At 49.2% G+C, this 27222-nt stretch overlaps 2 protein-coding genes across 3 annotated transcripts; both read left to right on the top strand.

Moving 5' to 3' along the window:
• The first annotated feature begins 1381 nt into the window (after positions 1-1381).
• IL19 (interleukin 19) lies at positions 1382-7308 on the top strand. The gene is given in 5 exon segments (XM_014828910.3): positions 1382-1993; positions 2144-2209; positions 4693-4845; positions 5790-5861; positions 7213-7308. Coding segments are annotated over 5 exon segments (681 nt in total). The 5' UTR covers positions 1382-1699.
• Positions 7309-19553: 12245 nt separating this feature from the next.
• Positions 19554-26843, top strand: IL20 (interleukin 20). 2 transcript variants are annotated; one of them, XM_070497252.1, is made up of 6 exons: positions 19554-21391; positions 23595-23766; positions 24037-24102; positions 24207-24359; positions 25083-25157; positions 26175-26843. In XM_070497252.1, the coding sequence occupies exons 2-6, from the start codon at positions 23608-23610 to the stop codon at positions 26250-26252; spliced, it is 531 nt and encodes a 176-aa protein (XP_070353353.1). In that variant the 5' UTR covers positions 19554-21391; positions 23595-23607; the 3' UTR covers positions 26253-26843. The 2 variants fall into 2 exon arrangements, with proteins under 2 accessions (XP_070353353.1, XP_014685771.1); XM_014830285.3 differs by having other exon boundaries at positions 19554-23766.
• The last annotated feature ends 379 nt before the right edge of the window (positions 26844-27222 follow it).

Here is a 27222-nt window from a genome sequence, read left to right as displayed (position 1 = left end):
TCTCCAGCTGAGATCCCAGAGGCAGCAGCGCTGTAAGTGAAACAGGCAGGAGGGCGGGCTCCAGGGCCAGGCTGCCTGCCTGCAAATCCTGGCTCTGCCACTAGGTGGCCACGTACCTTGGGCAGGTGCCTTCACTTCTCTAAGTATCAGCTCTCTTTTTGCTAAAATGGGGGTAGAAATAGAACCTGAGATAATTATGGAAAATGCTTGACACGGTGCCTAACATATGCACGTGGTGTGTATGATGAATGTTAGCTGCCACTGTATCAGAATCGGCCAAAATGTCTGGAATCGCCTCACCAAACTAAGGGAGGCATCCTCCTGCACAAAATGTCTGAGGCCCCAGGCACGGGACAAGCAGGCAGCGTCCCACTGCTTCCGAGAATTATCTTGCTCGAAGACTAGGAAAAGTGACTCTTCCTAGTCACTTGGCTTTCTAGAAGCATCCCAGTTGCCTTTAACGGGGATAGAACTTTGGAGGAGTCTACAGACTTCCCTGCCAATGGGGTCTATTCCCTCGTTTTGCCAGAAAGAGAGAGTGGAAAAAGAGAAATTGAGCTCTTTAGCATAATGGCTGCTCCATGGTGAGGTCTCAGTACGTACCTGTCCACTCACTGGAATGATGCCGAGTTAAGGAGAGATGAGGCAAAACGTCTTCTAAACAGGATTTGCTGTTTCTTGGATGTCTGGAGAAGAGCCTGGGACTCCCAGGAGACCCGGGGCATGGTGGTGGGAGTGGGGACAGTGTGGTTCGCTCTCCCACGTACGTGCCTTATAACTATAGCAGTTATAGCCATACTTAGGAGCTGGGTGGTCAGCTGGCTTCCTGTGTTTGGTGCCTCCCTCTCCTCCACTGCCGCGCGCTGCTCTTACCCAGCACGCACACGGCTGGAGGTGAGAGCGTTCGGGGGGTACCGTGGAGGATGCTGGGCAGAGGGTGGTCTCTTCACAGGCACTGTCGCAAGATTTATCTTTCAGGGTAAGCTCTGTGTCTGCAACCTATGCTAGTGCTGAGAAAAGTCAGAGCAAGAGGACTCGACAAGCTGCACGGTTACATTTTGTGCACTTTTCTCAGTGTGTGTTACATGCCCCTATTTACATGGTTAAATGAGAGAGGCAGAGAGAAACACAGAGGCAGGAAAGATGAGAGAATCGGAAGAGGCAGCAAGCCCTTCTGGGTCTGGCCCTGCCTAGGGACTGGCTGGCCAGCTGTCTCTCAGGGCCCCTGGCTCAGTGCTTGACAGAGCAAGCGGCCGGCTTGCCCTCTGCAGCGGTCTCTCCTGACTCTGGCTGATTAGTCATTGGAGATGCCTTGCGCCTCCCTTTCCCGTCTTCCGCAGAAGGTGACATCTTCAGAGTTGGCTTCAAACAAATGATTTTAAGCAAATACACATAAGGGGATTATAATAAAAGAGTGTCGCCTATTTTGGGGGCAAACATAAAAAACCAAATGTGCTTTTATATTTCAGATTCGTTGCCTAGTTCCTAGGACATGTTACCAACTCCATTTTTCCTATTTAATTTATTAAAAAACAATGCTTCTCAACCCCTGTTGACAAAGTGAGCTGTGTTGAGTCATAGTAGAGAGATATACACCCAGATATACTCCCTGGGACTTGAGAGAGCACAGCTAGGGGGGGCGTAGCGAGGAGGGGGAGTCCCTGCCTTCAGTTGATTCAAGAAGCGGAGGAGGAGATGCATGCCCTGGCCTCCGCAGGCCGAGGCGCCGAGTCTGTTCTCTCGGTGGCCGTCTGCCTGCTCTTCCAGGTACCAAGGGGAGCTCAGTCAGGGGTCTCTCACTGCTCTCCGCTCTTGGCTGACAGCTGCCTCCCAACCCTCCCTGCAGGACATGAAGGCACAGCGTGTGCCCCTCTGGCTCCTGGGTGCCATGCTCCTGCAGTGCTCCGTGCACACCCGAGGCCTCAGAAAGTGTCTGATTTCCACGGACATGCACCGCGCTGGAGAGAGCTTCTGAGCAATCAGAAGAGCCATCGTGAGAACAGGAGTGGGATGAAGGTGTGGGCAGGGGGCGTGCCTCATCCTACACTTCAACCTGGAGAGCAAATTTCTTCTCATTGTCTTTGTGTCTCAGGGGGACGTGGAGTACTCATTGCCGTGTCTGTCGCTATGTTTCCCTCCATAGCAAGCTAAGGACGCCTTCCAAAATGTCACCATCCTGTCCGCAGTGGAGACCCTGCACCGCATTAAGGTATTGGCCTGCCTGCTCTTTCCTGTATTATTTTACAGTGCAGTGGCCCTTGGCTGGGCAAGAAATCTCTCCCCTGTCTTCTTCTCTTCCCTCATCTTCGGCGTCATCTACATGCCCCAGGCTTCTCATTTGTTCACTGATGTGGTAGGGCACACTCGTGTCTCAGGGACTTCGAAACCTCTGGGGGGGGGGGGTTCAAGAAATGCCACATCCCTGGAGAGTGATTGGGGGAGCCACACGCTCAAATGCAGCAGGATGTCTGTGGCTCAGGGTGGTTCTGGAAGGTTTCATGGGGAGGCTGAGAAAATGAGCAGTGACTTACAAGCTGAGAGGCTGCGGGTGAGTGGATAAAGGGAAGGGAGGGGTGTGGGGAACATGCGAGAATGTGTGTGAGGCCCAGGAATGTGTGTCGGGGCACAGCGAGGCAACCAGGCTGGTGGCGTGAGGGACACGAAGGTGAGTGGGAGAGGCCGAGGTGGAAAGACGCTGGAGGCATTTTACCAGGAAGCTTGAAAGCCAGGCTGAATCTCAGCCTTGTAACACAGGTGATAGGGAGTCACTGTGGATTTTTGAGCTAAAGCCTTTTTGACACAAAATCTTGTAGGAAAACAGTCTGGTGACGCTCTTTATAGTGGACAACCTGAGGCAGGAAAGCTAGTGACCAGTCCAATTGTCCAGACGAGAGGCAGTAAGAGTGACCGCGTTCCGGAGCAGTTGACTTACACACGAGGTGATAGTTCACTTCACAGATGGGGCCACTGAGAAGTGCCTTTACATGTGAGCTCCTCCAGTCCTGGTAAACATTCCAGAAAGATCCAGCTTTTTCAGGTATTTATGAGACAAAGTGTAAGGTGTACCTGCAATGAGGTACTTTTTCCTTGGGCTTCTCTGCACTAATTCATACTTGTAGGCAGTATTGTGCCTGATTTATTTGTGGTAAACAGATGTAATCACTTATTAAATACTCTTCCAGGGGCTGGCCCAATGGCGCAGTGGTTAAGTGTGCACATTCCGCTTCAGCGGCCCAGGTTCGCTGGTTTGGATCCCGGGTGCGGACATGGCACCGCTTGGCAAGCCACGCTGTGGTGGGCATCCCACATATAAAGTAGAGGAAGATGGGCATGGATGTTAGCTCAGGGCCAGTCTTCCTCAGCAAAAAGAGGAGGATTGGCAGCAGATGTTAGCTCAGGACTAATCTTCCTCAAAAAAAACCCAAAACCCCCAAAAAACAATAAATACTATTCCAGCCAACTATCTATGAGAGCCATAGGACATCCAGCTGGAAGGGGCCCGAGAGGCTGTCTATTCCAAAACTATCTTTTTCAAATGAGCAAATCAATAGCCTTAGGAGGGAGAAGGATGAGTTAGTCATTGAGGCAGGAGTAGACCCCCAAGTCTCATGCCTGTGTCTCCAGATTTCTTTCTCCTCTCAAGGTCTAGAGGTAGCTGATGCGGCACAAGGGAAGGGTTGATGAGGAGGCCGGCCTCCATCGCGCTTCCTTCCTCCCTTATAAGACAGTACGCAACTTTTTGCCCCTTTGGTTAAGGGAACCAGCAGGAGTGGAGGCAAAGACGGGTTTTGTGTTGCAAGAAGAGTTTGCCATCTAGGAGAAGCTGCCTGCGGGGCCGAGGAGGCTTGCTGCTTTAATGCTGGTGAAGACGGGTGCACGTCCTGCCGTGGACTCTCCCTTCTCACAGAGAACTAGAAATCTCCTGAGGAGTAACTCACTGGCTCTCAGGGTGAGGTGCAAACTGCCAGAAGGACACGCAGCCTGCCAGCTGCTCTGAGCTGGGAACTCAGGAGCTCGCCTTAGAGAGATCTGCACTCTGCCGGCTACAGACCTGCCCAGATGCACACATTTCTGCAGCTGTCCGTTTCCGTCCTTGCAAATCTCAGCTCCATCCAAATGATCTCTGCAGTTTAAACATGACAGCCAGGAGGAGAGCAGAGCAGGGGGGCCAGGATAAACACAGCGTCATCACAATGGAAGGGATAGGTGCCCAGCACACGCCTGGCATGCAATAGCCATAGAATGGATGGCAGGGAGACGTGCTGATGGATGGGAGACGTCACAGGGAGGCAGACTTTAGCACAATGTTAGAAAGTCCTTTTCAAGAAAGCTGCTCAGACACTGGTCCTCTCAAGAGGGAGATGCTTGATTCTTGGAAGGGTTTGAGCAGAAGTTAGTGATGACGTATTGGGGATGCTCTAGAGAGAATTCTAGTCTATGACTGGGCTCAACCCCTTGTTAATCTATCTCCTGGCCATATCAAAAGGGAGTGCACTGCAATCTCCCCTCAGTGCCTTTGTCTTAAGTAGCTTTGATGCAGTAAGAGGAGATGGACACTCTGAGACCAATATGAATTTTAAAAAAGGACTTTCAGTTTTCTCACTCCTTGCTGCCCCCACTCACATAGCCTGCTCTGGTCTAAGATGGTAAGGGACAAGGCTCTCCAGGGCCTTCTCTAATTTGTGTCTGTAGCCCCTAGACGTGTGCTGCGTGACCAAGAACCTCCTGGCGTTTTACATGGACAGGGTGTTCAAGGACCATCAGGGGCTGAACCCCCAAATCTTGAGAAAAATCAGCAGCATTGCCAACTCTTTTCTCTCCATGTGGAAGACTCTGCAGCAATGTGTGTGTCACCACATAAGGACTCTGGGCATCTGTTCCCTGGCTGCCCCGGGGAAAGCCAGGGCATGCTGGCCCTGGTCAGCCTTCTGAAGTGGTTCCTGGAGTCTAAGGAAATTCCCTGCCTGTCGTTCATGGGGAGAACTGTCGAGAACCTCTTCCAGTGGTCACTCTTTCCCCGGAGCTTCCTCTTTGACACTTCGTCAGATCTGGTTTCCTCATAAATAATCCTCCTGGGGTGACCACGTGTGTCAAAGCATCCCTTAGGTGATCCCAGGGCTGGCCTGTTGGAGAGGCATGCCAAGGATTGCAGGCTTATCATAAGCATCCCCCTAGTTTCTTCGTTTCTGGCCCTTTGAGGTTTTATACCTGGTAACCTCTGGGTGGCTCCCTGGGATAACCTATCCCTAAGAGTCACCTATAAATTCACTGCCATCTATTCAAAACAAACATCAGAAATAAAACCAAATCCAAACAGGCCAACAAAAACTTAGACCAGGAGACATCCGGGGTTCTACCCCCATCCCTGCCAATAATTTCCTGTGTGACTTTGTGGCAAGTTACTTCACCTTTCTGTGCTTCCCATTCTAAAATTGTTAGAGGAGGTCATGATCCTTGTCCCGCTTACATTAAGATGTATTTAACCAACTATTTAACTAACTAACCCAACAAATATTTATGAGTGCCTCTCTCACGGGGTGCTGCATTCATGGAGTGATAACAGGACAGATGGTGCACCCCCTTTCCCATCTGGTGAGCTGTAAACCCAGAAAAAGTAAACGCCCTGCTCAAACACAGGGTGACCCTGCACACAGACCCCTGCTGCTCCAACCCCCGATTACTCATCGGGCTTTGGGGGGGGGGGGGAGGGGAGACTGGTGGGAAGAGTGGGGGGGAGGGGGTGGGCGGAGATGTCCTCTGATGGGTGCCGACCCCACCTTCTCACACAGGAGCAGAGGCCGTGTCACTGCAGGCAGGAAGCCACCAACGCAACCAGAACCATCCACGACAACTACAGTCAGGCGAGGGCGGGGAGACAGAGGTGAGATGGGAGCCTGGCTGGGAAGCGCTCACCCTTCAGGCTCCTCTACCCTGAATTCCGCCCTTTCCTCGACAAACGTTTGTGGCAGCCTTCCTGATTCTCTGTGTCTGTGAAGAGGGTGCTGGTCTTACCTCTTTTGCTAATTTCCTGGGCTCCCCTCATCCCTCCACCATTTTCCTATGCCCTAACCTGAGCTAAGTTTTGAGGGGAAGCACGTGCCGTTTAAGATGGGGTGACCCAGAGGGAGCGAAGATCCCCAGTGAATTGTAAGCGGTCGTGCATGAACCGTGACCCGCTGGGCCGACGACCGCCCCAGCATCGCCGCGGGCGGCGGGTAAGGGTGCTTCTTGCGTAGGGGTCGCTGGGACAGGCACGGCTCAAGGGGTGGTGGAGGCAGAGGCCGTGCTCTTACGACTTCATTTGGAGATCCTGTGAAAATGCAGATTCTGACCCACTAGGTCTGGATGAGGCCTGAGCTTCTGCATTTCCGCCACACTCTCAAATGACGCCAGTGCTCTGAAGGGCAAGGGCGTCTGCTGGGAGCTCTGCTTCTCTGCAGGGACCCCGGACGGCGCGAGAACCAGGGCTAAGACCCGCGCTGCTCTCGCTGTGAGCGGGGAATGGCTCTAAGCACACTACAGGGGTTAGCACAGTTGTTTCCCACAACCCTGCTACGAGCCATTATCTGCATTTGATAAGTTAGGAAACCGAGGCACAAATAGGTTAAGGAACTGGACTAAAGTCGCACCGCCACTAAGTGGTGGAGGTAGGACGCCATCCCCGCCTCCGGGCTCCGGGGGACGTTGCTTTGGGTCTTCCCATCATCTAGCCGGCTGAGGAAGAGGTGGAATCTGTCGGGGCGCTCGGGCTCTCGCTCCGGCTCTACTGTGTGACGTTGGGGAGGCCACTTCTCCTTAGGGTCTTCGGTGCTTTCATACGGAAGTGGGGACAGCACGCTCTCCCTGCCGCTGCCACGGGAGGGAGACCTCCTGGGAGAGAGAAGTGCTGAAGCGAAATAAGCAGAACTGGCCAGGAAGGCAGATTTGTTTGTTTGTTTGTTTTCTCCTGTGAAAAACAGGAAGAATAAAAACGTAGAGCAAAGGTCAAAGAATTTTTTATTTTGTTTATAAGTTGCTGACGTGATTTAATTGCTTGTGTGTGGAAAATAATTTGGGTTGCCTGTGATGAAAATAATTTTGGGTTCGTGTGCTCTGCATATGTAATTGATGAATAAAAAGAAAACCTCCTGGGGACTGGAACGTGGGGAAAGTGAGCCGAAAGCCCTGGCCCAGCTAGGAAGGCAGGCTCTTATGACGATTTCCTGGTTTCAGCTGGAGGCCTGATCTGCCACCCTTAAGTCTCTGGGAGAGCTTGACGTCTTTCTAGCCTGGCTTGGCAAGAACCGTCAAGGAAGTTCCTCCATCTGATGACAAGGAACCTAATCAGCCAGGGAGGAACAGCCCCTGCGAGGCTTCCTGGGGAGCTAGCCCAATGGGAAGGGGAGGGCGGTGCGGGAGGCCCCAATTTTATGCAAATAAGGGCCTTTTTGAGGAAACCTCTCTGCTGATTTGGAATTCTCTTTTCTGGGATGAGCTATTGGAGGGGAAAAGCTAGGTGTGAGCAGCTGTCACCCTGCAGCTGCCTCGCTGAAAGTAGCCAAATCGCCTACTGTCATATTTGCAATAAAACACGTCTGTTGAAAGGTCCTGCGTCCGGGCCACCTGGAGGGAAAAGTTGGCTTCCCCTCATTTCCTGTGAGGTTGTTGATCCCATGGCTGTGATGGGAGCCAAGAGATATCCTGCAGTGCATATTGTACCGACCGACTTTTCTGAATAAACTCTCTTCTTTCCCGATTAGTGGAAGTGTCTTCTGATTCAGGGAGGGTCAGTCAAGGAATCGTAAATAGTGACTATCAGAGATGAAAGGGGCCTTCAAGAACATAAATAGATGGGGAAATTGAGGCCTGGAGAAGGCTAAGAATTTACTCTGAGTCTCAAACTGAGTTAGTGCAGAAAAGGGTTCCAAACTGGGTCTCTAAGGTCTCCATCCAGCCCCTGTTTTCCCACATAACGATCAAGAAGGTGGACGTACAGCTTCTGACCACCAGCACCTTGACGTCACTCTATTTCTGATCTCCCCTCATGCTCTGTGTCCCTTTCTTTTCTCTCTGTCTCTCTGACCTATTCTTTTTCTCTCTCTGTCGTTTCTTACTGTTCCCGACCTAGATACATCTTTGACCCTAAATTCATCCTCCATGGGTATATGTGTTGGGCTAGAGAGAGGGATGGTTGTCCTGGTGACAAAGCTGAACAAACACAGCACAAGGCATGGGGTATGCTGGGCAGAAGGGCTCTGGCCCAGGCTACAGGGGAGAGAGCCCAAACTGAGCACCAGCTTCGCGATGGACGTTCCTCAGACAGTTAACGACAATAACAACTGACACTTAGCCTGGAGCATCTGCCGTGCTCCAGGTGCTGGAATAAGTGCTGCCTATGCATTCTCCTGGGTCAGTATTTATACTGTAACTGACTGGCTCCAGCATCCTTCCTTTATTCCCACCTGGGAAAGATTTCCCAGAGCATGCTTCAGTGGACCGAGTGGGACCTCTGAAGTCAGACGGACCTGATTCCAACCCTATGTGACTTTGAACAAATTACTTAATGTCTCTAAGTCTCAGTGTCCTCTTCTGCAAAGTCTCAAAGTGCTGCTGTGAGCATCAAGTGAGGTGAAGGGTTTCGGGGGCTGTGGTGCCTGGCTTCCAGGCTTCTCCTGCCACGAATTGCCTGGGGAAGACCACTAAATTTCTTTGATCCTTAGCTGTCTGTAATGTGGATCCTGGCCCTATACTATCTACTGTGTGTGATCATTGAAAAGCCAGGTCATTGCAATGACCTCTGGAGCCCTATTAGCTGCACACACTGCCTCCCCAGCTCCCTTCCGTGTTGGCTGGAGCTGACCCCTGCTGCTGCCTGGCACTTCGACAGGCTGCTTTGTGTTCCTCAGACACACCAAGTGTGTTCTTGCCTTAGGGCTTTGCACTCTGTGGGTATGCACGCATGTAAACTGACGTAGCGTTGGAAAAACTCTCCAATGTTATGCTTTAATGGGCTTACTAGGCTATTCAGAGGAAGCAAGGCTCTTGGCAGAGGACTCGACCTTTCCAAGGCCACCTTCGATGGACATCCATCCTGAGCCAGCTGGCTGATGGCAGGACTGGTCTCCTTAGCAGTTCTGACCTCTTATGACTGCCCTGGGGTGAACTTCTCCCTGACACCTGCACAGCTTGCATGTCTGCCTCCTTTAGGCCTTTACTCAAAAGGTCTCCTATGTAAGCATAAAACCCCCATTTCCACCTTCAGCATGCCTTGTACCCTTTCCTGCTTTCCCAGCATCCTATTTTGTTTATCATCTGTTTTCCCACTCAGATGTAAGCTCCACGAGGGCAAGCACAGTTTGGTTTCTTCACCGCCTGGAACTTAGCAGGTGTTAAATTCACGTTTCTTGATTAAATGATCTGGATGAATTAAAACAATAATGATAGCATACATTTATATAGTGCTTTCTATATGCCAGGCTATAGTCTAAGGAATATACATAATATAATGTATTGTAATATAAATATATATTTCATTTAATTCTCATGACAATTCTGTAGAAGTTTAGAGAATAAAATAAAATGAAAAAGACCCCCTCATTGAATGCCAGCAATACGGACAATTAAACTCTAGGGAGGAAACTGCGGCTCAGAGAGGTGAAGTTACTCACCTAAAGTTACGCAGCTCACAAGCAGCAGAGCCAGGGGCTTCCAATCCAGGCAACCTGGTTCAAGAATGAACTATAATGTCAACAACAATGTACAAGAGTTGAACATTCATTATGGGCCAGACACTGAGGTGAAAGCTTCTCTGGTACCTTCTCCTTTACTCCTCGTGGTGGTTCCCCAAGGTAAAGATTGGTGACCAGCTCAATCACACACAAGAAGCAGTCAGAAGCTTAGAGAGGCTCAGCAACACACCTGGGTCAGGCAGCTCATTGTAGACCTCGGGTTCAAACTCAAGTGTCCTACTCTAAAGCCGGGGCCCTCCGTCATGACGGAATGTGGCCTGAGCCTCTTGCACGCATGTTGGGAGGCCGGGAGAGGAGCATCGCTGGCATAATGAGCTGCACCTGCATGAAACAAATACTGTCCTGTTGATGGCTGTGGACGGTGCACTGGAAGAGGAGGAGCAGGAGCAGAGGAGGGGAGAGGAGGAGCAGGGATGGAGCAGGAGCAGAGGAGAAGAGAAGGAGCAGGGATGGAGCAGGAGTGGGGGAGGGAAGAGGAGGAGCAGAGACAGAGCAGGAGTGGGGAGGGAAGAGGAGGAGCAGAGACAGAGCAGGAGTGGGGAGGGAAGAGGAGGAGCAGAGACAGAGCAGGAGTGGGGAGGGAAGAGGAGGAGCAGAGACAGAGCAGGAGTGGGGAGGGAAGAGGAGGAGCAGGGATGGAGCAGGAGCGGAGGAGGGAAGAGGAGGAGCAGGGAGGGAGCAGGAGCAGAGGAGGGAAGAGGAGGAGCAGGGATGGAGCAGGAGCGGAGGAAGGAAGTGGAGGAGCAGGAGTGGAGGAGGAATGCTGGCGGCGAAGAGCTCTCTCCCTGTCCCTTTCCTGCTCATCTCGCTTTGGCCACTCCACTTGTCCACCTGCCCCTTCTCTCCTTCTAGACTTGAAGAACGTGGCCTGACCCTTGCAGTCCTCAGGGGCACGAGCTGTGTTTTTGTCCTTGGTAGTGGTGTTTTTCACAGAGCTGGTGCTTAATACATCCGTGCTAAGGAGCCAGGTCTAAAGTTCCCTCCTAAGCTGCACCTTCTGAGTCCTCCATCAGCCCCGGGGTAGGCACCCTTGAGAGATCCAGGGCTCACCTCCAACTACTAAGGTGCAAAGGAGGGACCCCACAGCACGGCAGGAGTGTGCCAGGCACTTAGTGTATTTGATCTCACTCAAGCCTCAGAGGAGCCGAGGGGGTTAGAGATCTTACCCGCGCGTTATCCTCAAAGGTGTCTGAGACTCAGGGGGGTTGGGGACTTGCCCAAGGTTGCAAAGCTAAGGGACAGCAGCTCCAGAAAATGAACCCAGGTCTGGTCTTCCTGGCTCCAGTGCCCTCTCCCCTTGCTGCTGGGGGAGTTCCCTTTGCTCTGGCCAAGGCTGTATCACCAGGGCCCAGCAGTCAGATCACCAGACTCAGATGCACAAAAAGGAGCCTGGGCTTATAGCAACGAGTCTGTGAAGGTACACATGAATTTATGGACCAAGACAGAGCCGAGAATCAGAGGCCGACTTCTGAATGTGTCACATGCTATTCCTGGCCTAGCTGAGAGCCTGGGCTCCTCCTGGATGAGGCTCTACCCTCTTTCCAGCGTCCAGAGCAAATCGCTGGCGGTCAACATGATCAGGGCAGCTGTCTCAGAACTGTGGACTTGCCCAGAAGTTTGCCCAAATGGATAAGAGGATAGGTTTTTGTGTGAAATCCTGGTCCTGCCTCTTTCTGTGTGATGTAGGGCAATTTACTTAATCTGAGCCTCAGTTTCCCCTTCTGTCCAAATGAAGGAGAGAGCTGCCTCACAGAATCGTCATGAGGATTCCAGATACCATTTGTACGGCGCCTGGTGGTAGTAGGTGCGTGAGAGGTGCTCATTAAAAATGGCGGTTGTTACTATGTGATGATTCTCGACTTTTCTAATCTTATTTGCCATGAAACACAGCTGTTTTGGGAAAGCCTTCCTCTTATGTTTTATAAACTAGCAAGTGAGACCAGGCAAAGGCTCTGGCCTGGGTCAGCCGTGCTTCCCTTGACGTCTGCATCTCTGGAGGCTGGCGGCTGAGTCTGAGAGGGGCGCCCGCAGTCCCTGTGCGGCCAGCCGGGCTCCAGGCACCTGCTGGACTCTTTGCTGCTCACACACCCTCGTGCTGGCTGGCCGCACCCCGTCCTTCCTCTGTCACAGGCTCATCCCCGTGTGGGCCTCTTCCCGAGCCTCCGTCCGCGCCTGGCTTCACTCCCGCCTGCACAATCCCTGGCCCATGAGCACTGCGTGCTATCCCCCGGGTGGCTGTGAACAAATGCCCCAGTGTGAGCGCCACAGCAAACTGACCATCCCTGGAGGAGGGTTCAGCGCTCGGCACAGCACGTTTGGCCAACGAGTCTGGGGGAGGATAAATTCTTAACAAGTTCTTATGAGCCCTAGAGCATTCTAGAGACAGTTCCTACCTCCTGTTCTGTCACTGAGAGACACTTGGTTAGCCCAGTCTCTCATCTCTGCGCTAGATTCACCATAGCAAAGATTTGAATGCTGTAAAGAGGCCTCTTCTCTCAGGCTTGATGCAGGCGCCGGGCCCGTAGAGGCTTCCGAATCCAGCCCTTGCACCAGGAGACGAGTCTGACTCAGCACACCGGTGGTCTGGATGCCTCTGTCTGGTCACTTTCCCAGATGCTCTAAGAAGACTCTGTGCCTCAGTTTCCTTACTTAGAAAAAGAGAATATCATACCTAACTCATAGGGTGGCCTGAGGATCAAATGAGTTCGTATCTTATGAAGTACTTAGTGCCTGGTGCACAGTAAGTCCTACAAACAAACAGCCAAGAGCCTGTGGTCAGTTCTGTTGCTGTCTTATCTCGGCCCCAGCCCAGGAATAACTTCCCAGGAGCTCTCGCCCCACCCCCGGCGCAGAAAGCAGCCTTCCTCCGGCTCCTTCCTCTCCACCCCACCCCCGTTTGTGTTCCCTGGGACCCAGAGTGGTTTTCCAGTTCTTGCCAAGTCAGAGATATCTTAGCATCCGTATCTGCTCTCCAGACTGAGCTCCTCAGGGCCAGCTACTTTGTGAATGGCTGCACTCAGGAAATAAATACCCCTTGGATGACTGAACGAGGCAATGGCAGCTCTAGTTGTCTAGGCAGCTCTCTCTTGGAGAAAGCGTCTGGCTTTGTCCTTTAGCTTGAGGAATCTCTGAGGCTTCCTCTTATCCTCTAATGGGGAACCTCTATCCCTTGTTTGGTGTCCCTGCTTCTAGCCCACAGCACAGAGTCCATTTTCTCTGTTTGGCCTCACTGGCTTTGGTTTTGATTTGTCCCTGATCCTTGTCTTATGGTCCTTAACTCCATCCACATCCTGAAACCTGAAGCTCGGTTCCTCCCATCTCTCTCCTGGACTAGCTGGCGCTTTAGGTATGTTGCTCACCTGGGCCCTGCTTACCTGGGAGCGATGGGGTCCCGAGGGTGCAGGCTCTGGGGCGTGGCCTGCTCTGACAAGGCCAGCAGCGGCTCCTTTCCTCTCGGGCAGGGGCTTCTCAGTTTTTTCAGGCCAGCAGCCCTGTGAGTAGAAAGAAAGAACTCAAGAAGTCCTGGCTTGCCCTGTTCTTTCTCACCTCCTCAATGCCTCCAGACCTCCCCACAGCTAGCCCAGGAAGAGCAAGATGCAAGTCTAGATGAGACACTCCTGCGGCAGAGCGCAGACAGCATCCCTCTGGGGTACCCTCTGGGGCAGTCACCTCGTGGCAATGAGATCCTGCCTGGGAGTCCAGAAGCGATGTCTAAGGTGAGAGTTGTTGGATGTCAGAGCTCAGTCTCTGCAGGGAGCCAGTGCATGAAAAAGGGCTTTGAACTTCGTTAGGAAACGTCTATCAGCAAGTCCGTTGAGCTCCTGTGATGTGGGCGATACTGATCGAGATCCTGAACAGGTTACCAAGGGAAAACTGTCGTTGATTCGTAGAAATGACGAGTCTCAGACCGCAGCTGCTGCAGGTGGATGTTCACGGTTCACCGCATTTTGATCTTTTTCAACTTTCTTCAATCCCAGCCCGGTTACCCGACCCAGCACCCACGGGGCCCTCCCTCAGGTGCAGGAGTGTTTCCTGCTCTCAGGAATTTGGCCCCAGCTTTCCAGCTTTCCCAGCTGTGGAGAGGAGCAAGGGTCCTTCTGCTCCTGCCACAATCTCTCCATCCCCAAAGCTCCTAAAGAGGCCGGCCCCGTGGCCAAGTGTTTAAGTCCACGCGCTCCGCTTCAGTGGCCCAGGGTTTCTCCGGTTGGGATCCTGGGCGCGGACCTAGCACCGCTCATCAAGCCATGCTGGGGCAGCGTCACACACAGCAGAGCCAGAAGCACCTACAACTAGAATATACAACTACGTACTGGGGGGCTTTGGGGAGAAGAAGAAGAAGAAGAAACAAAGATTGGCAACAAGATGTTAGCTCAGGGCCAATCTTTAAAAAATAAATAAATAAAAAGCTCATAACATCAATAGTTCTTCAAGCCTTGTTCAAACCAGCCTTTCTCCAAGAAACCTTCCCAGACATTCTCCTTGTCTCTCAGAAGTAATCTTAACTCCAGCCCCCCCCAAACCAATGCCTGTGGTGAACACAGACCCCGAATTGGTCCAGGAAAGTCCTGGTAACAGTCTCTTCCGTCTCCCCCTAAACAGCCTCATTCTCCTCAGACTTCGTGTCACAATTGGGAGGGTATGGTTGCTGCACCCTGGGCCTTATGCCTGCCATTGGAGCCGGGAATCTTAACGGTTTGTGCGTCATGGACCCCTTGGCACTCCAGCAGAGCCTATGGACCCCACGCAGAGCATTGTTTCTAAAGGCATAAAATAAAATACGAGGATTACAAAAGAAACCAATGGCATTAAAATGCAGCTATCAGAATACAGAAATGACAAGAAGTAATACACAATAAACGTACCTTTTTATTAATGCACTCATTAACAAGGTCTAGCAGCGGGCCCACAAGCGACTGATGTTCTAAGGAGTGAGGAGTGTACTGATGTTTTGAGGTGTCTGAAGCAACTGGAATGTGATACAAACTGTCTGTGATTTCCATCAGTGACTGAGTCAGAGGCACTGCTCACACCATTGTGGTGTGTATTTGTTTCCTATCCTCATAGTCCAAAAAAATGTTAAACTTTGATTAGAGGTTAGTGAAAAAAAAAAGATGTCATTTTTCTCCACCCACCTTCTCCTGGGTTAAGAACTACTACTTTAGAAAGTCTGTTCCCCTACGATGCTCGGAGGCCCCGTGAGGGACCCCAAGAGACCATGTCTTTTTTTTTTTTTTTTGAGGAAGATTAGCTCTGAGCTAACATCTGCTGCCAATCCTCCTCTTTTTGCTGAGGAAGGCTGGCCCTGAGCTAACATCCGTGCCCATCTTCCTCTACTTTATATGTGGGACGCCTACCCCAGCATGGCTTGCCAAGCAGTGCCATGTCCGCACCTGGGACCCGAACCGGTGAACCCGGGGCCACCGAAGCAGAACATGAGCACTTAACCGCTGCACCACCGGGCCGGCCTGAGACCATGTCTTTTCCACTTGGGTACCTGTGGGTCATTCGGGTCGGTGCCCGCACGTGGGATAGTCTCCATGCTTGTTTGTGGAATCAAAAGGAAAAGAATCGAGTACCTCTCTGCTCTCCTAGGCGAGGAAACTGTTAATTCAAAGCCATGTCTGGATTTTTGTTCCCAGGCTCCGTGTCCAAGAGAGACTTTTCCCAGTGGCTTCTACATTACAGGCAGGGGGCAGAGGAATTAACCAACTTTGGGTACCCAGCTACGTCAGAGGAAATCTCAGGAAAAGGATGGCAGGAGGTCAAGCTAGTTGATTAGAGCGTGATGGAGAAACACAGGAAAGGGAAATGATGTCACTGGTTCTCTCAGCTCTGAGGACAGGGGACTGAAAACATCTGCTCCTGATAGAGTCAGCTGCCCCGCCCCTCCTCACCCTGCAGGGAGGTAGCGCGGCTGCAGGCGGGCAGAGCTCCCAGCCCCGCAGGCCTGCCCAGTGCAAGACCTCTCTGCCTGCCACCACCTGCTCCGCGAGCTGAGGTCCTTCCTCCAGCAGAAGCCAGCATCTATGCTTCTCTGCAGAGTGATGCAACTGGGCAGGAAGCCCAGACGCCAGCAACTGTGACGCTGTGGATAGGAAAAACCCTGAGCTGCAAACTCAGGACTTGCCTTGGGGACAAAAGGAGTGGCTGGGTTTTCTTCTTGGTTTCTAGGGAACTGTTTCCTGCCCAAAAATGGCTTGGTTAGGGAGCTAAGTTTATTTCCCAAGACGGATTCCTCTTCTCTCTCCTGTGCCAGCTTGTCTTTATGATGGCACTGGCACTGCTCACATGCTGACCCCTGGTTTTGAAACTCTACTTCCTAAAGTCAGCTTGACGCACCCATGAAGTGTACCCCCCATTCCTCCACCACAGCCACATCATCTCCCATCCAGTCAGTCTGCGCACCAACGGTGTGCCAAGCACTGCACTGCCCTTGAGATCTCATGGTTAGTGCATGCTATTACCATGGCTCTCCCTCACCATAAGACCCTTCAGGGCTCCCTATTGCCTCAGGGGGAAAACAGAGAATTACAGAATCAAAAGGCCCAGCTGAAAGATAAAATTAAATCCTTTATTTCCCCACAATTCACAGATGAGGAAACTTGAGGCACAGAGAAGGGAAGTGATTTCCCCAAGACCACAAAACAGAGTGGGCTGAAGGTGAGGCTAGAACTAGAACATAGATTTCTACACTCTGTCCAAATTCCCATGCCTTGGCATGGTATTCATCGTCCTTGATGATAAAGCCGTTATCTCCAACTCTATCCCCCACTGCTCCTCTGTGTGAAATCCAGCTCCAGCCAAGGTAGTCCATTTGCCAGTCCTCAAACGCATTGTGAGCTTTGCTGCCCTAGTCGTCTCTGTCCTGAATGCCCCTTGCCCGACCCCACTCCTCCTCCCTACCCCTCTTCAGAGTCTTTGTCCATTTGGGGTTTTCCTGCCCTTCAAGGCTCAGCTCAGACTCTCTGTGTGCGCCTTCCCTCCTCCGTGCTCCTCAGTGCATGCTTCCTGCTCCCTTGGTGGTGCTGACTTTCTCTGTGGTTCTGCAAACATGTACCTTATTCCCCCCGCGAGGCTACAAGCAACCAGGGCCCAGAGCCCCAGTGGAGGCCTCGCTAATCCTTGCAGCCTCCAGCACAGCGTCTTGTAGATAGCAGGCAATTGGTAAATGTTATCGTGAGAATGGCTTTTAAAATCTGTTCTAGGGGCCTGGCCCGTGCCGTAGTGGTTAGTTTCGGCAAGTTCGGGTCCCCGGCGTGAACCTACCACTCATCGGCCATGCTGAGGCAGCCACTCACAAACAAAATGGAGGAACACTGGCACAAGCGTTAGCTCAGGGCCAATCTTCCTCAGGCAAAAAGAAAGAAAGAACAAGATTGGCAACAGATGTTGGTTCAGGAGGAATCTTCCTCACCAAAAAGAAAAAATCTATTCTATCAGACACAAGGAGTGATAAAAATCATCTTTCGTACTTTAAGGTTTACATAACGATGCATATATATGAAATCCTCCTGCAACTCTGTGAGCCGGGCAAGCAAGGTAGGTTTTAGCCTCCATTTTATTGATGAGTCAGTGAGTGCCTGAAAGGTGTAAGGACTAGTCTCGGGGCCCGCGAGATGACCCTGAAAGTTGGTGGTGAGAAAGAAGGTATTAGAATGGGCGTCCTGGCTCTCAGCCCCATGTGGTCCTCAGTGTTGACACACCTTACGTTCTTTCCAGCGGAGATTCATTTCTTCTGCTGGGAAATCTTCTCTCTTGGTCTCATTTTTAAGGGACACTACTTAGTACAGAAGAATAGTTCATAATGGGTTAAGGGTGTCATTTATTGGAAAGAACACTTGATTGATTTCAACTTCTAGGTCTTTCATCAGCTGAGTGACCATGGGCAAACCATAGTTTCCCCATTTGTAAAAGAAGGGAATTGGACTAGGCGTACTCGAAGTCACTTCTAGCTCTAACAGTGAGGGGTGATAGTCTATCGTTAGGTAAGGAAATCCTTGCCATTGGGATAGAATTCCTTAACCTGGAAAATCTGTGATCCCTCCAGGCCTAACTGGAGAAGATATTGTGCAGGGGAGCCCCTGGGTCCCCCCAGATTAGATCATGGAGCACAGGCATGGCAGTCCACGGTCCTCCCGAGCATCTGGGATTGTACCAGGAGGCAGAGACTCACAACGAAACCCTATTTCACTTCTGTCCTTGACAACTTGAGGGGAAGATCTTGTTTCAAGGTGTGGCAGTAATTCCCAGTAATTTCTGTCAGTTATTTGCAATGCTGAGTCAACACGTTCTCAGACACGAGATGATTGAAATTCAGGCTCCAAGAACAAAGAAGTGAATTTTATTATTTTGGGAAGTTTGAACACCTTCTGATTCCAGGACTTGAGAATGGATTGCAACAATTCCCTGTCTGCTTCACAAACTCTCTAACTACACCCATCCTCTTTATGGCCTATGAGACAGGTCCTCAAGCAGCTGGGCATCACCTACGATAGGATGGAATTATCCCAGTGATTCAGGAATCCTAGGAGGGATGATGGAAAGTGCTAGAGTGAGAGAGACTCTTTCTATTATTGTAGAAATTATTACTGTGTTAATTTTGGAGGGTTCTCAGATGAGTGAGATGGGTGATCTGTGCTCTCAACTTGGACATCTTGTTGGGCTTCTTCCTTGTATGTAGGACCAGAAGTAAAACTGGGTATCCTGGTCCCCAGCACCTCCATTCCCACCACTTTTCCAGAGCCCTCTTGTCCCTGAGGACAATTAGTTCAACACAAAGAAGGATGAATTCCAAACTAGGAGACCTGGGTTGAGGTCCCCATTCTGCCACCAACTGCCTCCTTGATCTTCATGTTGCCTCCCTGGACCCTAGTATTCTCACATCAATAATAACGGTAGGAAGAGATGCTATTTTTTGAGTAAGTTCTGTCATTTACCACTGGGTGAACTTGGGCAAACAGTTCAACCTCTAAGCTTAAGTTTCTTCATCAGAAAATTGGGTTATAAAACCCGCCTCATAGAGATAATAATTTACTCAACACATATGTGTTAATAGCTTACTATGAGCTAGGCTCCATTCCAGGCATTTGTAATATATAGGAGTGGATAAAACAGATGAAATTTTTACCCTCAAGAAGTTTATGTTCTCAATGAGATTTTATGAGAATTAATGAGAATGTGTATATTATATATGTACTAGTATATATATGTTATATGTATATCATATATCTGTGTGTGTATGTATTACAATGTGCAGAGCATTTAATATATGCTAAGCACTGGGCTTAGGATCCTCTGTACAGCATCATTACTGTAATTATTGTTAGGTTAACTGTATGACAGTACCAATATCGACCAGTTTTGACTTACGCAGATGAAAATTGCATATAGTTCAATCTAGCAATATTTTTACTATCCTTGATTCTTCCTCTCCCTAATCTACACATTTAATCAATCTCCAAATATTTTTTAAATGTACTTAAATACTGTTAACTCTACCCACATGTCTCTTTCTAGACTGCTGTTAGTTGAGGCCGCAAAGAGACCTCTCTCGGGGACTACTGCAATGGCTGGTTTCCCCATCTCCAGTCTCCACGGCTTCCAGTGAATGTTCTAGAGTGCCTATCTGATCACATTGCTCCTTGCTGAAAGCCTTTGTAATGCCTTGCTTTTGGATAAAGTCCAAACTGCTTAACATGATCAATATTCCTTCTGACCTCAAACGAACCTATCTTTTACTCTCTTCTCCTTACCCTCTTATCTCGATTGAATTTTAGGCTGTTTAGTAATTACTGATTACGAATTATGTCTCCATTTTTAGGATCAGGCAAGCCTGAGATCCTGTGGCTTCAGGATGTAACGTAAAGAAGAAAGGATTTTAAATCAATACGCTCATTCAATGGTCATCAAGTACTAACTGAGCACCTACCAGGAGCCCCTGCATGTCAGGAACCTGAAGATGAACAAGGAGCTCTCAGGCTAGTGGGGGAAACGGACATGTAACCAAGGAATTGCAATCAACTGTGATAAGTACAAAAGCGGTATATACAAGGCAAAGGGGTGGTCTGGAGTGGGAAGGATCAGTTTTTCCTTGAGAAATGTGGAGAGAGAGAGGTTAGGGAGAGGCAGGGCACATTTTGCAGAGAAGGCGAGTTAAATTGGTGTCTATAAAGAGTATGGAATGGGATCTATTCAACAGATTTTAAAAGAATAAAGTGTTTTGGAATAGAAAAAGGAGAGACTTGATTATTAAAGTAGAATTGGGATTGCACATGATTAACTAAGTTTAATTCATCATTAGAAGTAACTTAAAACAAAGCAGTTGGTTTCTTCTTGGTCAAAGGAAAGGAATTGACTATCATGCATACAGCTTATATTTCCTGAAAGTCTTGATTTCAAATATTCTTGTCAGACCATGCTTCTCAATTTTACTTTAATCAGCTACGGATGATCATGAGAAATTGTTTGCTTAGCACCAATGATGGAAAAACTGGCTTGAGCTCAAGAGATATTTAGACTGGATGTTCACACATATTTTCAACATTTACCAAGCATCACAGTGGAAAGTTATGGTCTTTATTTTCAAGGAACTTTAGGAAGACATTAAAAGCGTTAAAAACAGTGTTCTGATCCAAAAGGCAGAAGAGCAAAGAATCATGGTGACATTGAATGTCAGAACTGGAAAAGATCTCATGCATTGTCTGTCCTATTGCTCTCATTTTACAGATGTGTAAACTGAAATCCAGAAAGATGCAGTAATATGCCAACGTCATCCCATAAACTAGGGAATCTCTGGACTCAAATTCGGGATGTCACAGTCTTAGGTACTGAGTAGGAAAAAGATTGAAAAGGAATATGTCATAATCTCTCCCCTGTTGAAAGTTTTCAAAGCATTGTCTGTGGTTCATCCCAGGTGCTTTGATTCTCTCTTGCCTGGAAGTGTGGTCCTTCCTGTGGATCAGTCCCTGTCTAAGAAAATCTCCCAGTGTCGTTAGGGAGAAAAGGCTGAGGCCCATGAGACAGAGGGCAACTTTAGACTCTCTCATGGGCCAAAGAAAATCTGCTGTTGGAAATCAGATGAGAGAGATCGGTTGGCCCGGAGCAGTTCAGGAATAAAGAATTGGGGGCCACTCTTTAATGATGAATGGAGGGAAAGAAGGGCGGCCCTTGTAGGAGAAAAGTGGTAGGAATAGCATAGGCACAGGAGAGACAGCAGGAGGGAGCCCTCAGTGTCTGGGGTTGGGGAGACACCTTGTTAAGGAGAACCAGATTTAAAGGAGAAGGCAGAAGCATCTCCAGGAATTCTCTTCCAGTTCTGTAATCTTTTCTGTCCTAATTATCATTTTACCTTCCTTGTGGAAGGGAACCAGAAAGAAAGAGGCATGCCCTTTATCCAGCGGCTATAACCAGTGATCCCCTAGAGGAGGGTTCTTGGAGGAGGAAGCACTTCTTAGAGGAGGAAGGCGTTGAGGTAATCCAGCCTGCAATGAGATTGCCTTAGGACTGGAGGAAGTGCGATGCCACCAGAGAAATTCCAAGGGAGTGCCAGCCCTCGGCTGTGGAGGTTCACTTCCTTCATGTGACACAGGTATAAATGATCGGAAGCCTCTTAGCTGGAGACAGACTCCTAGGAGGCCAGAAGCATCAGCACTCCCTGAGCTCAGGTAAGAGCCCTTCCCTGACCTAGCTGCTATTGGCACAGTTCTGGGGCAGCCCACGTCTCCCACTCATTTACCCTGGTGTGTTCAGGGCCAGATCCGAAGGGCCCTTGCCATGAGGACAAAACCTCCTAGAGGTCAGGGCATTGTCACGTCATCTTTATACTTCAGTCCCTAGCACAAGATTCAAGACAGTGGGTGCTCAATACATGCTGATCGAATTGTTGACTTTAACATGTCTTTATTATACACTCACTATGTTTAAGGCAACTAACATCACTGTTTATTTAAGATCAGTCGATCACTCACTATGTGCTAGGTGTATAAATCATGCATCATTTTATTTCAATGTCAAAACAAGTTTCTGGGGTAAGTTTAATTAGCACCATTTTGGGGCTAAGAAAACAAAACCCAGAGAGGTGAGTTGACTTGTCCAAGGTCACAGAGATGTAGGGTGACTAACTCATCCTGGTTTACCTGGGACTTTTCCAGTTTTAAAACTGAAAGCCCTGTGTCCTGGGACCCGGCTCGGTCCTGGGCAAACTGGGACAACCTGCACCAGTGGGAACTTGAAGAGCAGGCATGTGGACCCCGTTCTCCCGTCTCCAAAACCCTGCATTCCCTCTGATCCTTTTGGGCGTGTGTGGTTTATTCCCTTTTCCTACATTTGGCCATGTCTCAGGAAGACAGGAATGTAGAATACTTCCAGCGTCTTGCCTGGCCCAAAGGAGAAGCTCCGTGAGTGGTCACGACTGTCAGTGCTGTGCCAAGCCGTGCTGCAGCCTGAGGCACGGGAGAGGTGTACACTCCTGCATGTGTGTTTTTATGTGTGCTATTTTTTCCAAAACATTAAAGTAGTTGAAAAATATTGAAAAATTTAAAAGGAGCTGTAGTACAACTCACAACATTATTTTAAATTTAAATATTTCATTTATGCCCCAAACAGAATTTATTATAATTTTACTTTCCTGGTTTTAAGGGAAGAAAACTTGTCACTAATATTTTTATCATATACTTTTGGGAAAAAATTAATCACTAAAGATACATAAAAATGCTAGATAGACAGGTCGATGATCGATAGGTAGGAGTACTCAGTTTTCCTTTGGTCTTGGGTTCCAATATGTCTCAGCGTGGCACTAGCGGATTCTGTTTTATTTAAAATGCTGATATTTTGTTCGTCATGGATTTTTTCATTAATTTTGATAGTGCATTAAAATATTATTTATCTTGATTACTGAGGCTTTTGGTGTCCCCTTAAATTTTGTGCCCAAGGTGAGTGCTTCACTCTCCTCACCCTAATCCCAGCCTGTTATCATCTTATCTTAAAACTCAGAGGACTCCAGAAAACGCCCTCTTTCACAGAGCAGCTTCCCCCCCCCCAGAAGAACTGAGCTCCCTCCCTGCCTTTCTCCTCTTTCTTTTGGGATCACTTACTTGACCTGCAGCCTGAGTTGCAGGGCCAGGAAAGCCTGGGGTCTTGGATTCGGCCGTGTGTACCTGACTACCGTCTTCCTGTAGAGGGGGCTGTGGAGCCCAGAGACCTCAGGAGGGAGGAGGAGCCTTAGGTGGAACTGGGCTAGCGACCGCGGTATCTTGCCTTTCCCTGCCAGTAGGTCTGTTATGAAATCATTGCCTTTCTATCTGCCTTCGGGGCTGAAATAAATCTATAATCCCCAAATAACCCATGTGTTTTTGGTGGCTCAGCTAAAACTTCTCTGAAGTCCTCTTTCCCCCAGTTCCCCTGTGGGTTTAAGGGGACCAGGAGGGTGAGCAACACGGGCATTCTGGAAGGAAAGACTCTGTACGTTATTTCGCCAAAACGAGTTTTGACATTTTCCCTGAAATGTCGTCCTCTGTCTATTCACTGCAAGTGCCTGCTGCTCCAGGCTTTGTGTGCTGGGCAATGACGACGGGGCTGGGGTGGGGACAGGATAAAGGAGCTGGGATCTGTAGCACCAACTCACACCCAGACCCTGAACAAGCACAGGAAGGGAAGGCTTCTCTTCCAGGAGGCTCAGCAGTTCTTCTTAGTAAGTTACATGAATGGGCCAGACCCTGGGAAGCCAGATAAAGCTATTAAGTTTCACTCTCAGGGGACACCTGGGAAAGGCTTGTCCCTGGTGACTGGGTTGGCTTCTTAAGGCACGAGATGGGGAAATCATTAAAGTCGGGCTCTTTCCTGTGAATCCCCAGCTCCCGTGGTCTCCAGATTGCAGCACAAGATGGACGGCTCTGGTCTTGCCCTCTGCCTTCTTGCTGCTGTGTTTTGCCTCTTCTGGACACCGTCTGCTGGGCTGAAGACACTCCATTTGGGAAGCTGTGTGATCACCACAAACCTTCAGGAAATGCGAAATGGATTTTCTGAGATACGGGACCACGTGGTACGTGAGGGAGGCACCCCCCAACCTTGTGGCGGCCTCTCCTCTTCTCTCCTTGCCTTTCTCTGTCCCCGGGCAGCCCAGCGGTGTGATCACAGAAACAGGCAGGCTGGGGACTCCTCACCAGGAGGTTGCGTCCCCGGGAATTTGAAGTGTTTTGGAGAGGGGCGCTGCGCACCAGGCTGTGACAAGGAGTGGATGAGAGGTCCTGGTGTCTGCGACCCCGGTAGCGGGACTGACCTGGCCTTTCTTGCCTTGCCTCCTTCTGTTTAGCAAGCCGAAGATGAGATCATTGACGTCAGAATCTTGAGGAAGATGGTGTCTTTGCAAGACACAGAGGTATGTGCTTGACACATCCGAGTTCTGGGAGGAAATGGGATGGGGGGCCTCTGCCCCACCTGGGTCTTCTCGCTGGACGCCCTCGCCACTTGTCCTCTGTGTAGCCTGCAGGTCAGTGCTGCCTCCTCCGCCATGTCCTGAGACTCTACCTGGACAAAGTCTTCAAAAACTACCAGACCCCTGACCACCACATCCTCCGGAAGCTCAGCAGTCTTGCCAACTCTTTTCTTACCATTAAGAAGGACCTGCGGCTGTGTGTGAGTAAGGGTCTGGGGTAAAGGGATTTATCTCAGCACATAACTTCCATGACTTAGCAACCAAACTCTTTCTTACCTCCATTTAATGGAGGGAAAAACTGAGTCCAAAAGTGCTAATGACCCGTGTTGAGCCATGTGCTTAGGTAATAAGAATTCAGTTTTATTGACTTTTGGGTAATATGCTCCATGTAAAAAGCCTTAAGAACTATAAAATGCTAGCTATTTGATGTTAATGATAATTACCTATTCTCCATGAAGTTATGCTTTTCCTGTTGGCGAGGCATCCTGCAGTGTCCTAGTGCGACCTGTGTCCAGGCAGCCAGTCAGCAGGCCACTGGACTCAATCTTGAAATAGGGTGTGAACAGGACCTGGAAATCCAATCCTCCCTTCCCATGGGTGCTCTCCGGGAGGGAGCTAGACCAGAGCTGGGGCCGGGGGTGCAGGCCGGACAGGACATGCTGATCACAAGCTCCTTCAGCGCCTCCTGTTTCTAAAAAGAAGCAACGAGCTCCATATTCGAGCCCTAAATGCTGACTTCCTCTTCTAGCTGATGACTAGTCTAGTGATCCCAAAAGATGAAATCTGGAAGGCTGTTCTGTAGGCATGGAATAGCTACGGGAACACGGGTGGAAGAGTAGAATTCTCCCCGACTTCTTGTCGATGGCAATGGCAGGAAATCAGAATCTTTAACAAAGTCTCTCATTCTTTGGCATTCTTTTTAGCATGACCGTATGACATGCCCTTGTTGGGAGGAAGCAATGGAGAAATACAGCCGGATTCTGAGTCACTTCGAAGAGGTATATGCGTTTTGGCCTTTGTTGGGATGAGTATGTTTTCAGAACTGAGATTGCAGATGAATATTCACATTGGTAGAAATCCTGTAGTCAGTCCTTAGGTTAATAGCCCTCTGAGATCATGTGGACTATCCCTCTGTTTTAACCAGGGACACTCATTCAGGTTCAAGAAGGGGTACTGTCCCCAGAAGATGCTCTGAGAATCGAAAGGGAAGGGCCATGATTCCATCAAGTCTCTCCAGAGACTTCTGGATCTTCTAGCTGCATAAGCAAGTGGGAGTAGTTTTCCAGCATTCATACACTTATACATACCCTCAAAAACAGTCACTCACGATTTCACACACGCCGGTGCCACACTGTTTCTCACCTCAGTGCCTTTGCACGTCTGCCAGGAAAGTCAGGAATTCACTCCTCACTGACTAATTCCTACTCATCCTTTAAGACTCAGCCTAGGCGTCATCCCAACGGAGGCACTGGCTGTTTCTCTGAGTTAGGTGTCACCCTGTGGGGACCTCATCATCTATTTACCGTACTACATTTTAATTGTTGTGTTCTGCCTGTCTCCCTCGCTCAACTATGAGACTATGAATTCCCTGTGGGTGAGGATTGTGCCATTCATCTCTGAATCTCTAGCCAGCCCACTGCTTAACACCATAAATATTTGTTCAATTGAAGTATGCACAGTAGGCAGCCCCTACACACACACACACACACACACAGACCTTTCTCAAAAAAACAGCCTAATTACTCTGATCTCTGGGATTCAAGAGACTTGGTTTGTAGTCCCAATTTTGCTATCCAGGCCTCAGTTTCCCTCTGTAAGACTATGGTGATGGACTGAGTAATTCTCCTTCTTCTTATGAGATCTTGAGTTTCCATAACTTCTTTCAAACTCTTCATCTTGAAAAGAACGCTCTGCTTACAATCCCTAACAAACCCGCCAATGAAAGGAGAGGATTACCCCGGGAGCGCATGTTGTCTCTTTATGATTCGCTCACCACATAAGTATGTTTCTTTCAGCTTAAGCCTCGGGAAGCGGTGGTGAAGGCTTTGGGAGAGCTCGACATTCTCCTGCGATGGATGGAGGAGACGGAATAGGAAAAGCATGACATGGCTGAGTGTATTCCTGGCCAAGAGTCCCAGCCCTTAGTCCATGTGGAAACAGGACCCCAAAACACCATCTCTTTGTTTTGTAATTTAGTGCTGATCACTGTGTACCTTATTTATTTATTATTGGTTTCTTTATTGTGGTTGTCTTCATGTGTCCCCATTCTTAATCTAGATCACGGTTTTATAAGATTTTAGTAACATCTTTTCTACTGTTGGATATATTTATCAGTTAACATTTTTATTTATTTTTGCTATTTAACTTATTTTTGTACTTGACATAAGACTTTCTAAAAAAAATTCATGGATTATATTTATAGCCTGACTAGAGCATGTCACATATTTTCGTACAGTAAACAAACTCTATAAATTCTAGAGGAGCAGCTCAGGGGGTTATTGGTTTTTATCAAATTAAGGACATCTTTACTGATGCCAGTGCTCTCTGAGAACCAATGGCTACTCCGTGTGGGTCGTGCAAGAAGTTCCACAGTGAAATTGCAGCCTTGTCTTACAGTTATTGACCACACTACCCAACTCCCCAAACCCATGCTTGTGTGTCTTCCAGCTGTGAAATCCGGTACGGCCAAGCTGTATTTCTACAAATAAAGTTTGCTTTGCATACTATCTGCTTGGAGTTTGAAAATGCTTATGGGGGCTGGCCTGGTTGCACAGTGGTTGGGTTCACATGTTCTGCTTCTCAGCGGCCTGGGGTTTGCCAGTTTGGATCCCCGGTGCACACACGGCACTGCTTGGCAAAAGGGCCATGCTGTGGTAGGCGTCCCACATATAAAGTAGAGGAAGATGGGCACAGATGTTAGCTCAGGGCCAGTCTTCCCCAGCAAAAAAAAGAGGAGGATTGGTAGTAGTTAGCTCAGGGCTAATCTTCCTCAAAAAAAAAAAAGAAAGAAAGAAAGAAAGAAAAAAGAAAATGCTTCTGGAGCAGAAACAATGGTGGGGGTGA

Source organism: Equus asinus, chromosome 25 (genome assembly GCF_041296235.1).
Source record: "Equus asinus isolate D_3611 breed Donkey chromosome 25, EquAss-T2T_v2, whole genome shotgun sequence".
NCBI lineage: Eukaryota > Metazoa > Chordata > Mammalia > Perissodactyla > Equidae > Equus > Equus asinus.
This window is presented reverse-complemented; position numbering and strand designations above follow the sequence as displayed.

Excerpts from the sequence above, each read along its gene's own strand:
- IL20 (XM_070497252.1), top strand. The coding sequence starts at position 23,608 with ATGGACGGCTCTGGTCTTGCCCTCTGCCTTCTTGCTGCTGTGTTTTGC. Across the intron at positions 23,767-24,036 it reads CTGAGATACGGGACCACGTG|CAAGCCGAAGATGAGATCAT; the intron begins GTACGTGAGGGA and ends CCTTCTGTTTAG. Across the intron at positions 24,360-25,082 it reads AGAAGGACCTGCGGCTGTGT|CATGACCGTATGACATGCCC; the intron begins GTGAGTAAGGGT and ends CATTCTTTTTAG.